At 41.1% G+C, this 15,812-nt stretch overlaps 1 protein-coding gene across 1 annotated transcript in view; it reads right to left on the reverse strand.

The window, feature by feature from the left end:
- The window catches only part of xpo4 (exportin 4), a 58,655-nt gene that overhangs the window by 4,247 nt on the left and 38,596 nt on the right, over nt 1–15,812 (reverse strand). Inside the window, exons 9-20 of the mRNA XM_026144589.2 lie at nt 10,579–10,753; nt 10,279–10,455; nt 10,051–10,193; nt 9,757–9,902; nt 8,262–8,439; nt 4,559–4,718; nt 4,232–4,401; nt 3,742–3,916; nt 2,186–2,392; nt 805–891; nt 218–398; nt 1–122 (exon numbers count right to left, since the gene is read on the reverse strand). Of these exons, the coding sequence (XP_026000374.2) occupies nt 1–122; nt 218–398; nt 805–891; nt 2,186–2,392; nt 3,742–3,916; nt 4,232–4,401; nt 4,559–4,718; nt 8,262–8,439; nt 9,757–9,902; nt 10,051–10,193; nt 10,279–10,455; nt 10,579–10,753 (1,921 nt within the window). The remainder of the gene's footprint in view (nt 123–217; nt 399–804; nt 892–2,185; nt 2,393–3,741; nt 3,917–4,231; nt 4,402–4,558; nt 4,719–8,261; nt 8,440–9,756; nt 9,903–10,050; nt 10,194–10,278; nt 10,456–10,578; nt 10,754–15,812) is intronic.

The raw sequence follows: 15,812 nt of genomic DNA on the forward strand, positions 1-15,812 counted from the left end.
CTTGAGCAGGTCCTGAGACATGAGCGGAAGAACTATATTGACACCATAGAGAACGACATCTGCAGCGGATACTGTTCGATTGGATGCTGGTGTTCCCTGGTCTTGATTTCGAAACACATCATCTAGAACGCACAGCCACTTGGTCAAGTTTAAACTTTAGCAACGTCTTCTTTTTAAGAGGAAAAATACGCAAAATCTATTTTTTTAAAAACCTCACCTGTGTCGCTGAAGTCGATGAACTCTTTGGAGAGCAGGTTTGTGAGCAGCTCCATGATGAGCAGCAGGTCCTGGTACTGGTCCTCCTCGGCCGTGGCATCGCTTTGCTTCCTGCTCTGGTTGTTTTTGGAGTAGACCTGCAGCAGCGTTAGGCACGCCTCGTACAGCTTCATGGACTTGGTCTGAATCAGGAGTACACAAGTGACCACTATTACAACTGTGCTTCCATGACGATAAAAATGCTAACCTACAGCCTCCCAGTCGATGCCTCTATGGTATCAATTTGAAAACCCTAGGTGACATCTTTCTCAAGTGATTGTGTTTAAAAAATCCTCAGGAAAACAGACCTCTGACCTTAGTCTTGAGGTCAGAGTCACCAAGTTTCAAAGTGATCCAAGATTTGCGTTAGATGGTGTCAAATTGAAAATCCTATGTTTGGTTGCCAGTGCAGTTTTTTCCTTCTTCAGAAATATATTAAGTGAGTCTTGGACATACAGTTGGAGTTTGTTTCTATGCCAGATGGAAAACCACCAGCATTTTATACTTTAAAACCTTGTCTGCAGGTAACACAGTGGAAACGTCTCTCACCTCTCCCAGGTAACAGATCTGTTTGTGAGCCACTTCCACAAAAACCTCAATGATGAGGTTGATTGTTTCCGGTGTGTTACTGTAAACCTGGGTGACAAAAGAAAAAAAAAAAAGGTGTTGTCAGATCAGATTCAGGTTTTAATTCAGCTCAATAGAGATTGACAGACCACGTGACTTTTGCACATTGCATGCTGGGAACTCGTGGCAAAACAATCCAAGTACCGCATCAAATGCAAGCATTTGCAGCACCGCAAACATTCATTCTCCGGTTCCAATAAATTCTTGCTTTTTCTTTGCCCCCCAAAAAAATTATGTACAAAACGAAGGAGAACAATGCCGGTCCGTACAAAGACAGACTCAACGAAAAGTCAAAGAAAAGATACGAGGAAAAAATCAAAGGAGTGAAAGGGTCAGACCCTCACGAGCACACAGAGTGGACAAAAGACGTTAGCGTGCTGCCCAACTTTCACCACGCTCATATTTATAATTATACGGTTCTTGGAGTGAGTGCATACACTCATGAAGTTTAGTAACTTCAGGTCACTGCAACAAGCCCAGGTACAGTTTACCGACGGATGGGTGCAGGACCTTGAAATGCACCGTGTAGAACGAAAGACCATCGTACATATCATAAGTTTACCAGTCTCACAAATTGTCGTCATAAATACACATTCGTTAACCGTTTATTAATAGGACCTTTGAGCTCAACGGTAATTAATTAGCAGTGGAAATAATTTCTGGTAGCATCACAGAAATGTAGCAGTGACAATAATATTGTATGCTGTAATCGTACTGGGCAATTAGTGATACAAAACAACTGTTTTATCCTGTGAATAAAAGTATGTGTTTTTGTCAATGTACCATAATAACAGAAGCGAAACGCAATATTGTGTCAGGACAATTCACTATTTATGCACAATAAACAAAGGAGCATAGCGCGACAATTTCTGTTCAGCGCCAGACTTAATTGGTGATATAGGTTACAAGCATGTTAAGAAAAATGATGTTTTAACTACTACAAAACACTGACCTTTGCCAGTGTTTTGCTTGGAGCAGACTAACATGTGAGCTGGAGTGTTCTGGGACGTTATATTTGGTATATCCAGGCCATCCGTCGGCTCTTCAACGACGTAATCCGATAACAACCGATCTCTTTACCCGTCGGCTTCCCGTGGCTGTCATGCGACCGGCTATTGCAGTTAATAATACAACAGCTTCTTGACATTTTTTGCGTTTCTTTTTATCGCTGTGTAACTGATTTCAATTGAAAGCCTGCGTGCGCTAGTACCTCTTGCCACGAGTTCCCAGAATTCTTTGCGGTTTTACCCCTGAGTGACGTCACATTTTCAATCTCTATATCTACAGGGTTAGATTCTGTTACCTCCATGAGGCCAATGCAGCTGGACAGGAAGTCCATGAGGAAAGAGAAGAGCGAGGCCACGTTGTCGATCTGCGTCGCCTCTGCGATGCCACACAACGCCTCCAACGTAGCGACGATTTCCTGTTTGACAGCTTCTTCTTGGCTGATCTGAGCAAAGTTCTCTTGGTTGATGAGGTTAAGAAAACGCTGCTGGAGCGGGTGAAGCACCTGCAACGACAGGCAGAAGGTCAGATGGCGAGACAGTGCATTAGAGCTACACAGTATTTGACTACCGGTATAATATAGAGTCACTGGCCACTTAATTAGGCACAACTGTTCAACTGTTGCTTGTTAGCAAAAAGCGCAGCAACCCATTGCACTTGCAGATACTGGCAAAATAACCTTCTTAAGTTCAACCGAGAATGGGGATGAAAGGTGGTTTATGTGACTTTGAACATGGCATGGCTGTTGGAGTCCGACGTGCTTGTTGGAGCATTTGAGAAACTGCTGACCTAGCAGGATTTTCCCAACAAAACCATCTCTGGATTTACAGAAGATGATCCACAAAAAAAGAGGAAATTCTCTGGGCACATATGCCTTGTTGATGTAATGTCAGGCTCACCAAATTTGGTGATGAGTCTCAATTTCTGCTGTGATGTTTCAGACTGGTGATGGTGTAACTGCGTGGAGGATATTCAAGACCCTCCTTGTAACCCTTTAAAGGGTTTGCCTGAACTCAATCAAACAAAGTGACTTGAACAAGTAGGATAAAAGAGAATTTTCTGTCCATGTAAACAAACATCACTACAGTAGAGATCAACCAAAGCCGTGTTTGATCAGGTGCTTCGCTCTACTTCCAAACACAGAGCGATCTGACTTCAGACAGAACAGCTGTACGGACCGACAGCTGCGACCTCACTCCTACACTCACCATAATTACTTTGGAGTCATTGTGGCTTTGCACCCCCGTTTACTACTGTCAGCTTATTAAGAAAAGGACCTCCAGGATCACGGCGAGGATCATGTTATACACACGGGAGAAAGACTAAACGCAGGAATATTATCGACTTCATCCATCTGTCCTAATCCTCATAGCTCACTGAACTCTGTGCAGCTCCTCATCTCTAAACAGGACTAAATAATTTGATTTTTTTTTTTGAAAGGATTTTTTGTGATTTTTAGAGCTGTAATGTTAAAAAGAATTGCAAAAAGCTTTGGCTTGCTAGATTTGACAGACGATGCTACAAAAAGATAAAACTGTGCAAGACGAGAGAAGTAGTTAGAGAAGCAGGCTGCAAACAAACAGATCAAACCCACTTTATACGGGAAAACAACTTAATGCGTCACAAGCACTTGAAACAATTATCCGATGCACAGAGACACACACTGACTGCTTCTTAGCAACGCCGCTCATTACCAAAATGTCACGGCCTTTTACATTTTACTCTTCTGCTAATTCTCCTGTTTCACTGTACTAAGACTTCATTTACTTTGCTCCCCCCCCCCAGTGCAACCACTACTACTAAACAATCATTAATCAGTAAATCACTTAAGTACTTCTACACGTATCAGCACACCTCAGCCCAGTACTGCTGCTTGGCATCAGAGTCCATTTGTGCAAAGCCTCCCAGGACCAGAGCCTTCATCAGAGTCCTCTGCACGGAGCTGGACAGCAAGTGGAGAGGTGGGCTGCGGCTGGCAAATTGCTTCGCCAGGTTCCACCAGCTCTCACACTGCACCACGATGTTTGCCCTGAATGGAGAGGGAGGCAACGGGTCTGTTAGAGTCTGACGATCCACTGTGACTCCTGCCCAGTGCTAACCAGAGAAAAGAATAGATTTTCTTATAAAAATCTGCATTTATCAACACAAGATGTGAAGGGAGATGTAATATTTTTGAAAAGCAAGCAAACATGCTCATGGTTAAATTATATGTGGTTATATTATGTGTAACAAATGTGTCATTGGGGAATGGGAAGGTCATCTAAACATTCAGTTTAAATACTGAACATTTATTTCCGATTACCTGAAAACATTATTTGTCTATCAAAGAGTAACATGTTCTTACCTCTCCCGCTTCTCTACCAGCGTCACCAGCAGCTCCACGGTGTCGTTGGCTAGCTCAGCCTCTGAGCTCCACACGGTCAGGTTGTTGATCACCTTTTCCAGGAGATATCCCACAATCCACTGGGCCCCCTCTGTGTCGGCACCAAACGCTGTGCTGAGGGGGATGCTGATCTGAGGAAGGGTAGAAAAGGATGAGCTGGATAGAAGACGACTGCCTGCTTTATGGCCATTATTGGAGAAAAATACCAACTGGTGCAAAAATGTGTATTACAGCGACAGTGTAGAAAAGATCTGATTGATGAAGCGATCGGTTAGCTCAGCCTTATACCTGCCCATAGAGCTTCTCGTCCACGAGCAGATACGTCTTAGCCCATCGTCTGAGGAACCACACGATGTCCTTCCCCATTTGCGGGCTCAAAAGCTCCGTCAGATTCGCTCTGGTTGCCCTGGACTCCACTTCTGACGTCCTCAACACCGCTGACAGCAACCTGAAGGCAAAGGAAGTTGGATTTAGAGCTTCACCGCCATCTTTTTTTTGTTTTGTTTTTACAAATCCTATCCGTTAACAGCACCTAGAGGTATATTTGTCACACAAAAGCACCCTACACAGGTTTCACAGGTAGTCCAGCTCCACCAGGATGGCATATCAACATCCGCCATTGCCAGGAGGTTTGCTGTTTTTCCCAGCACAGTATCAAAAGCATGGGGGACATTCCAGGAGACAGGAAGTTACTCAGGAGAGCTGGACAGGGCCGTAGAAGTCCCAAGAAGGAACAGAATGAGCACTGCCAGAGCCAAAAAATTGACCTTCTGCATGACACTGTTGCAAATGTCTCTGATCAAACAATCAGAAAAAGACTTCATGAGGGTTGCCTGAGGGCCTGAAACCCTCTAATGCAGACCTTCCTAAAGTGTGGGGCAATTGCAGGGGGGTGCGGCATGAAAAGGGAAAAAACAAAACACAACAATGCTTGGACACTGCTAGCACGGGCGCCCACACAAACGCAAAGCAGGAGAGGAAGCATCGCTGAATATGTTTCCAAACCAACTTCATTCTAAGCCAAAGACTAGAAAATATGGTGAAGCATGTCTGCCCTTTGGTTTCACCTGCACAAGTGCCGAGGTAGGTCTCCCTGCAGAATTGGTCTTTCCTTTGTAGGGAGCAGCGCTGGGCTCTTCAAATCACAGACAAACAGGATCCCACATTCTTGATTTTTAGTTCACAAACACTTGTAATGACTAACTACTCCTGACATTTTGGAGATGTTAGCTCTTTATACAGTAAAGTTACAGCAGGATACAAATAATATCAGGCTGATCCTGTCACGATTTGTTCCCCCGGTTCAAATCACAGACAAACAGGATCCCACAGCTGTTGATGTTTTTAAACCCATTTTGCACAGAGAGGCACTTTTTGAAAAATGTATTGATAGCAATGTTGAATATTATTACACAGGAAAAAAAAAACTACACGTAAAATAATCACACCGTGACGCCTCTGCCTTTGTAAACGGAGGGACAGTAACTGCGTGTGTGTAAGCGTGTAAAACCTGCAGATAGTCAGATTAACAGTATTTTGTTTCTGCAATTCCTCTCATGTAAACAATAACGTGGCGCACAGCGTGACGTGAAAAAAGGCACATCCCTTTGACGCTGCGTGACGAACCCTGTATTCCTCGTCCACACGGAAACGCAAAAAAGGAGTTTTAAAAATCTCAGTTTTCGGTGATTTGAAACGCCGTTTCCGTGTGGACGACACAGCTGCGTTTACAAAAATACCCGTGTAGGTGCGGACGTAGCATAAAAGAGTTAGTGGTTTATTTATTGCAGTTTACTTGTATTTGCTTAATTGTTTACTAAATGTTTGAGGTGTGAAATAAACTGCAATGGAGCAAAATATGTGTGTGTGTGGTTGGAGGATGTGTTTGTGCGTGCGTGCGTGTGCGTGCGCAGGGGGGGGCGCGAACATTTTTCTGTAAAACAAAGGGGGGCCCAGCGAAAAAAGTTTTGGAACCACTGCTCTAATGAGTCCATATAAGCAGACTGGCATTTGTCATTGATTACCAGAATTGGCAGGTCCACCACTGGCACGCTGTGGTTTTCACACACTGAGCAGAAGTGACAGATGTGAAAAGGTCTCGAGAAACCACGGAGAACGTCACGCTTGTAACCGTTTAACATGGTTCAGCATGTTCAGTGTCTTTATTTCTATCCATTTTGAGATGGCCAATAAATATACCAATGTTGAATATACAGCTCTGGAGGAATTAAAACGCAACAAGGAGACTATGGAGAGACTGTGTAGACACTTTATACTTATACCCTGTGCACAGGCATATTTAATGCCTGGCCATTGATTTTATTGTTAGCAACGAAATTATACCCCACCGCTACAGCAAAATGATCACATATCAGCTGATGATCCTCTTGCTGCCCGTGTGTTAAAGAGTAAGCTTCCCAGTCCACACACACACACACACACACACACACAATACAAAAGGACAGAGAGACAGAGGGCTTATAGCAGCTTACAGGAGGACAGTGCACAGTTTCACATTGTTTGCAGAAAACAAAACCACGCTGACATTTATGGGGCTGGGGTCGCCCGCTCGCTATTGGGAAACCTGATGCCATCAGCCACTCATATCTGCAATCCACCACACACACACACACACCTATACACAATGAACAATCTAGAAAAGACAACAGCACCATGACCTTCAACAGACAACATCAGTGGCTGCTGTGAATGTCTATTGTCGTCACTGTGATCTCTCTCACACACACACACACACACACACACACACACACACACACACACACACACACACACACGAATGCCTTTAAACAGACGAGCATCCAGTGCAATGATAAAGCCTCTGAGCAGCCCAAGGCTCCCAACACTGCAAGCTGCACAGCTAATAGATGCTAAAAAATAAATCCTATCCGGTAACAGCTCCTAGAGCTATACTTTGCATGCTTGAGCGTATTTAATTATCTGCTGGTGTATTTTTAGCACCAACATTTTGCACTAATGTACAACAATCCCAGAGTAACAACAGTGCGACACAGAAACTAGAAAAAATGAATGAGGTGCTGCCGTCGTAAAAGAAAAAAAGCTGGAAATATCAGCCACCCTCAGTAAAAACTCAAATATTTGTGAATTACACTGATGCATGTTTTGTCATACGTGTGCATTTATATTTAAAAGAGTCAAAGGAGCTTGCAAAGAAAAGCGTCTGGACTTCTTTAAGTTACTTGAAGACGTTTCACCTCTCATCCGAGAAGCTTCTTCAGTTCTAAGGTCAAATGGTGAGGTGCAAGCTCCTTTGACTACGATGACCTGGATGACTGAGAACCTTCACAGATATATTTAAAAGAGTTTGTCTGGACCGCCCAACATTAAACTATCGTATTACCACAGTACGTGTTCCTGTGTTTTTACAGCTCCACATTCAGACCTGAGTGAATGCAAAGAAACGAGCCCACCTTTAGATTTATGGGACAATAACGGTGACAAACTTTGCGTCCAACTAACTCCCGGCAGTGAGGAAACTGCACGTAGAGAGGGAGGCTTAGACTCAACACACAGTTTAATCTGTATGAGTCCAAAGATGTGATATCAGAATTATAAACCAGCAGTCAAAATGCAACAAAAAGCACAAAGCAAACAAAGATTCAACGTTTCTACAGTCTGGAGCTGCAAATTCTAACTTTTGAAAACAGCAATGAATGTGAGATTTAAGCATCTCAGCTACTCAGAAAAAATGGTTTTAACATGTGTGGGTCCCCGACTACTGGGCAACTACTTCTGCTGACATCTGAAGACACAATGACAAAACTCTCAGACAGCTGCTGGAACCTTAAACAGATTGTTGTCTGAACAGCTAAGCCAGAAGAGCAAGTAACAGCGTACCACAGCTCAACTTAAGATACTTAAATTTTTAAAAACATCTGAAAAAAAATGTGAAGGCTATGACAAAAAAACAAAACAAAAAGCAAACAAACATGAAATAAACAGAGCGCAATACCTGATCACAGAGTCTGTGCGGTTGCAGCCCGGTATGGACGAGGCCTTTTCTCCCGGTGAGCCGAGGATCTGCAGCGTTGTATTGATATCCACCTCTGTTGAGTGTTTGATGGAGAACTCCATCACCTCTGAGGGGATCAGCGGGGTTTCACCCTGAGGATCGTCTGCTAGTAGATAACCTAAAGAGCACAGACAGGTACAGGTAGCCACGTTGAAGCCTGCTCATTTTACTATGAGGGTAAAAGTGAAGTGAAGAAAAATTAACAGTTTAAGCTCTAACTTTGGCTTTTGTTTCATTTCCAGTCTTCTATGTTTGTAACTGGAACATTTTTTGCTCTTAGACTGTTAAAGGTTGGACTGTGATATATTTGCCAGAACATTCAATTTTTTTAAAGATGGAGTGTTTAATGAACCTTCTGATGAAATTATAACAAAAAAATAAATGATTATTTATTGTGTCAGCCCCATAGACTCCCATGTTAAATGTTCTAACTTTACCACAGAAAAAAAAAACATGTTTACAACCTGACACAAGAATACCATTTTGGTCTCTCCAACTCATTCTTCCTTGATGCTAACAGTACAGGGAATACATTTTTATATACCCGACTTACGCTGTAGCTGCTTTAGCTAATAGGTGCACTGAAATAGGTCGCCTTATAAGGCAGTCACCTTCATTAATCAAATGACTGGGGTCTTAAAATGTGCTTATGGTGTTGGTTACGACCCTAAAGCTAAACTAAAGCTGTCAAAATGCAAGCTAAACAATTAATTCATTTAATTCAAATTAATATTATAATTAACTGCTAATTAGCAACTATTTATCAAAAATAAAATATGAAAACGGCATTGGTCATGTCAAAAACAGGCACAGCTCTACTTTCTCAGGGCTAGGGTGCTAATTGTTTGTAATAACTGAAAAGAGACAAATTTAGTGCAAAAAAAGTGTTGCATGCATGAAATACACTTACTCTGAACTCGTTTTAAAATTAGATTTGAGAGAAGAAGAAAAAAAAGGAGTCTCCTTTTGGGACACTTGTCAACCCTGCCTGAATGGTAATACAGAGAAATTCACAATAATGGCTGCAATATTTCATTAATTAAACCCACAGACTGGGTGGGGTTCTGTTCTTCTGTCCTACTAACACATAAAGCCATTAAATGGAAAAAAGCTGCACTGGAAAAAACATTTATGAGAACTTATTAAACAGCCATATTCTTTTCTACGAGAACATCAGATGGCTTCTCATTTACTTTCTCAAAGTGTATTCAATACTATGTGTGCATGTATTATTTTTGATCTTGGGAAGTTTGCACTGAACCCCAAACACTGGGAAACTACTCTCTACTCTCAGAAACAACCACCGTGAGGTAATGCAACAGTGCTGGATTTACAGTAACTGCAGGTTCAGAGAGGAGGGGGGAAACTGTATAACCACACACAAACGCAGTACGAGTCAATCTGTTTTTCGTAATATTTCTGTCCTGCTGCTGACCTGAGACCAGTATGAGCCAGTGAATGTCCTCATATAAGTCATCCAGGACTTTACGGTCCACTGATCCAAGGTCAGACGAGGCCATAAGGTGCTGCTGGGTCCTCTGCAGCTGGCCGTGCAGTCGTGTTACTCGGTCCTCCAGCAGGCTGCAAACAGGTCAAAATGGAAATATAAAAATAGAAACACAAGCAGTGCAGCACTTAAAAAAAACTAAAAGAATACAAAAAACTAACCAGATAAAGAAACAATCACCAGGTCACACCAGGTCGAGCTGGTAAGCTGCTGTGTGTTTACCTTGTGAGCAGAGGGATACAGTGGTCAGCTGCCACACGTCCCAACATGCCAATGCTGGACAGCTGGTCTGAGAACAGCTCTCTGTCGTCTTCCTGCAGCTCGTTGATCTCTTCCTCATCGTGAGAGGAAATCCCGTTCACCGACTGAGCGTGGTTCAGGAAAAGTGTGAGATAAATAACATGTTGCCGAGTCCAGTGTTCTTCGTGTACAGTAAAGAAAAAGGCTCACCAGGTTGCGCGTGCCGTCGGGAGCTGCCAAGTGACACTGGATGTATGAGTTGAAAACTTGGATGGCTGGCTGCACGAAGCACCCGCGAGGGAAATGCTCCTCGTCCTGCACGAGCGTTAGCCACGACTCCAGCAGCTTGTCATAGGCCTCCATGTAAACCATGTCATCCTTATCCAGCTGAAATTTATTATAAATTCATTTTAAGCAAAATTGGAAGGCCTGTGAACACTTATTACCGCAAAGTGAACTCTAAAACCTTTCTCTGAGAACTGGATTCGATGAAGAGGGGTCGAAACTCACCACTTCCTCCAGGGCGGCGCTGCGTCCAAACGAGCAGGTGAGCAGCGTGAGGCAGTTGATGAAGGAGGTAAAGAGGTCGCTGGGCAGTGCCGTTAAAATACTCCGTGGGAACATGGTGATCAGATTGGAGATGATATTAGAAATGCCGACTGCCTCCGAGTCCTCGATCTCAATCCTGAGAATGAGGATAATAAACTTTATGAGCTAACAGAGCTACAAATATGGAGCAGATTCATCTTTAAAGCCATAAATCAAGGTTTACTGTATCTGCTGTGGGAATACCAGCAGAAAATAAATGAAAGTAAACGTGATGCACATTTCAAACACTTTCAAAAAGCATCTGTTTAATTTTCAGTTAAAATCAGTGCTTTGGCCCAAGGAAGGCCAGTTTCCACTCCACAGGGTGAGGCTGAGGCCGAACTGGGGGTCACTTTCCGAGTTTCCCTGCTGGTGACGGAGGTTTGGAAACACACATGAAAGTTGATCCTTAACCAAAACTCGTGGGCAACTTGACCCCTGAGCTGTTTTCCACAGCTGCATCGGAGGTTATTTTTATAGTGTTTCAGCATCAAACACCACCACGCACGCACGCTGCAAGAATTCAATTTCAAAGAGCATTTTGTCATCAGATTGCACTGTGAAGCATGCCGTGACGGGACACACTGGAAATCATACTTTCCTCACATGCTGAATTCTGAAAATGAGATTTGAATGGTTTTAAATCAGTTTAAAGTGGGAAGAAAAAAGGACACGTGATAATGTCTTATTTCAAAAGGTTGTCAAAAAGGCAAAAACAAAACAGAAACAAAGGCCTTTAAAATCTTATTGTGTGTTAAGAATTTTGAAACTTATGGCTGGCCATTTATCCAACTCTGAAATATGTCCCATCTTTTATATGTGAGTTTTATGGGGGAAAAAGAAGCTCCACATGAACAACATAACTGATGAAACCAGGCTGGAACGGTTTCTCCAAAAAAAAAAACAACAACTTCCTACTTAAAAGCAATACTTCTCTACTTAATAACAATAATATAAATAAAGGTGTTGCAAAGGGAATTTTATATACAGTATCTTTTTAAAACAACATCCTCGTGTCAATTGTGAGCATGAAGGCTTTTTTAAAACTAGCTGTACTGATGTTAAAGAGTTTTTGAAATATTCTGATAATATTTAATAATTATATCTCAACCAAATCATGTAGTGAGCAGGACATTAGACCCTCGTAAACTTTACAGTGTACAGACATGCTTGGCTTGCTACCAACGAGTGTGTTGGGCCCTTTATACCATGCTATAAGCTTTTGCTTACCCGATGTAATAAATGTCCAATTAAAGTATAATGAAAAGCCGCAGCGCCACTCCAAACCACCCTGAAGATTTCTTTTAATGTATTTGCACCTTCCTTGTGTTGCCTTTGCATTTGAGCTGACACACCTCTCCACACTCAGACCAAGTCAGAGAGTAACATTGTTAGAGAGCCTAGCCAAGGCCTCTCCGATGGACTTAAATTGCGAGCAGAACCGTTCAATCGATGTAGCTCGGCCGTCCCTCTCCACATGGTTTTCCGATGAGGCAACTGGAAAAAAGCTCCAAGAATAGGTCATTACAGTGAGTGAGAGTTGCTGAGAGGAGGAAAAAAAGAAAAAAGATAGAGACCCCTCCTCACTTGGTCACATGGTTCAACAGCGAGCATGTGTGTGCATTATGTGTCTGATCTGCACATACAAGTGCACCAATTTAATTCACATCAGAACCACAGTGACCTCACATACACCCACAATTAAATAGAAAACTTTTCTAGTATACTGTTTCAGACCCATGTATCACTTTGATGCAAAAACCCTAATTAAAAACATTACTGTGTTAAAATTATTTTTTTTTATATATGGCGACTTCTATTAATGGTTAATGCTAACATAAAGAGTGCAAGCCTGGTTACTAAAATTACCACCAAACTAAAGTATTATTCAGTATAAATATAGAATAAATGTAACTAAGTAAATGTGGGTTTTTTGTATGAATTGATTTTAAGCTTGTTTGGGCTAAAAACTAAAAAGTGATAAGCTGAAACTCAGTGAAACAAATGCTGACTAAGGTGAGTAAACCTATTCACATTGATCTTAGATTTCACGTATTCAAATATTAATCAGTGCCTTAAAAAAAACAAAGTATCTGATTGACAGACTTTGGTATTAAAGTCTTATTAAAGCGAAACACTTGTGATGCAATTTGCACAGAAACTCAAACCAGCAATTACAGTAAAAAAAAAATCAAATAAACTAAAGCAAGAGTGTCGTTTTTAAAAGGAGTACAGGGCTTGGAGTGATTCCACTGTTTTGTAGCCAAAACAAGTCAAATCGAGGTCGAGGTCCAAACATATCAGATTTTTTGCCAAGACATAAAATCTTTAATTATATTCTAAAAAGACCTGGAAGAGAGGCGGAAACCTAAAAATAGGAGTAACTGGATCTCATCTATTGCCTTATTTATCCTCTTATTGTTAAAAGCAGCTGCACTCTGAACCAGACTGCACTTCATTGGAAAGAAGAGAATTAAAACAGTCCCGGCTGGCACAACGACAAACCTGAAACCCTTCCTGAAGCTCATCGACATTCTGAAGGCCGCTACAACTCAGAAATTTTTATTCTGGAAATTTCATCAACTGATAATAAAATATAAAACCTTCACTCATTTCGTTTAAAAAAAAAAAAGTCCAAATCTGGGTCAAAATTATTTCTCACAAAGGGCTCAGTAATAGTTTGAAATAACTTAAATTTCTCATCAATGCTCGCTACAACACGAAAACAGGTCCCATCTTCATTGAAACATTCAAGCATTTAACCTTCTCAAAGTGATTTAAATTGGGCAATCAGGCTGCAGGCATTTTTAGGGTTTTCAGAGAGAATAGGTTAGGCATCGCTGACCTAAAGGTGAAAGATCCAATGCTAAAATTCTGATGAGGCATATTACCCATAAAAACTAAACTATGCTAATTATAAAAACCTCTTGATATCTAATATTTTGAATTTTCCTAGAGAACAGCTAGAGTACTTGAAATTTACTAGAGAAATATCCTATTCACATTTAAGAACAAACATAAGTCAAGAATATTTGAATTTATAGGACTCTCACAGCTTAATCACATGTGTCCTTTAATAGTTGTGGAAATTCATTCTTCCACTTGACAGTTTTTCTTTTCATTATAACATTATAATATAATTTTTTTTAAGTGCCATCAGTTTTACAAAGTGAATCTGTTAAGAAAATCCAATTAGAAATCATCAAAACACTGTTTTAGAAAAAGGTTTGACTGGAAACATTTTTTCTAAATGCTGCAGTTTATAGATAGTTTTCATTAAAAACAGTCTGATTAAAGTGGAAGGTTGAAATCCAAGGTTAATCCAGCCAGGATGCTAACTAAGCGAGAAAAAGATGAATCAGTAGTTGAATTATCTGCAGCGATCGTTGGGTTTATCAGTTTGTTGCAGAGAAGATGAAGATAAGAACTACGTGTGAAGGCCACTGTTGTAGGTGAAGGATACATATTTGATCATTTTTGTTCATATAATCTCTAATGAAAGTATACGAACTGATCCAAAACATAAGAAGTAATCAGGAGTTTGGTAAGATCCAGCACCTGTGTTACGCACTCAGCAGTGTGTAACACCGGCTCTCCTACACTACAGATCCACTGAAAATATTTGTCCATCGACTAAAAATGTATTTTTTCTAGAAAAAAGAAAATGACTTCAAGGTTGTTCCAGTGTGCGGATTTTCTCGTTTGCATTTTGAATCATAATCAATTAGGCAAACAAGGAATTTGAAGAGAACACCTTGGACTTAATGTTTTGGTTCTCTGTCATTTTATAGACTGATTACATTAATATAAACTGAAGAAGTAAAAACAACAAAACAACTATTTATACTGGGACAAGGCTCAGACCGCCACTGGTTTCAGCCTGAAACCCAGCTTCAGCTTCTTAACCAGTAACTCTTGTCCCACCCTGCTGCTAAAAGATGGAGAAGTAACCTCTTTCAGTGCATCCTTCCCAATCCCCAAACACACTGATTGGCTGAACCCAGATGCAGAGACAATCAATAGCCTCGCAATATTCACCACAAGATCACAAGCTCTACACCTTCACAGGAGCACTGCTAACAAGCAGGTTCCAAAACAGGAACCCCAGACAGAGGAAGTGCTTTGGTTTCCACACACCTGCCAGCACAATTCATTGTGACAGCTGAATAGAGTCAGCCAAGGAATACAGCATAAATTAGAATATGCTTGCATATACATTGGTCTCCGCTTGGAGATTAAAGAGGGCTTTTTTTGTTAGATGTGGTCTTATCCAAAGGTAGACATACACACTCGCAGGTTACTCTGGTAATAAATCCTTGAAACCAGACTCCCAGATTATTTTGTTAGAGAATGTCACAAGGCAAGCGCTGCATTACCTCTGACTGGAAGCTCTGGTTACGGAGTCGTGACTCAACCAAAATTACAACCCTATAGGATGTGGCTGGAAACATCTGTAGTAAAAAGGCTGAAAAAATGTGAAGCACTGAGGCAAGCACTGGCTTCGAGCTGAGCTCCAGGAATGAAAAACATGTATAGACTGCACTGATAATAAGCTGAACGCTGGAACACTCAGTTTAGTCTAGTGGAAGCTGCGCAATATTCTGGTGCATCTCTTTCTTTACAACTAATGAAGACACAGTACTTCTGACAACAGAGCAAATGCTACCTCCAGCTTTCACATTAGCAAGCAATAGTAAAGACATTTCGATTATAGAATAAGATGCTCGACTGTGGCTGACCATAAACCTTAAAACAAAAGCTGCGTTATCTCACCTCTACACTATGGAAAGTTAATACTAACAATTATATCATAAAATTTGATTGAAAAATGTGCTATTAAAAAATAAAATCAGGCTTATTTTCCTTTTTACATGATGTATCCTTTTCGTTTTAGTCCTCTGTTCATATTTTGACTTCACGCTCTCATGTTGATGGGTTGGATCGGTTAATTTAATTTAAAAATACAGATAAAGCAGGCAATCTGATTGAAACGATGTGCAAAATCACTCAAAATAGTTGCATTTACTACATATAAAACATCCACGACAGCAGACGTATCTTCTTACAGTTCATATGGTCTGTTGTGATTTACATAAACCCTTTTGTTTGCTTGTACTTAGTAAGAATCAGGTTTTTCAAATAAAAACAAAAGGTTT

This window comes from Astatotilapia calliptera, chromosome 16 (genome assembly GCF_964374335.1).
Source record: "Astatotilapia calliptera chromosome 16, fAstCal68.1, whole genome shotgun sequence".
Lineage (NCBI taxonomy): Eukaryota > Metazoa > Chordata > Actinopteri > Cichliformes > Cichlidae > Astatotilapia > Astatotilapia calliptera.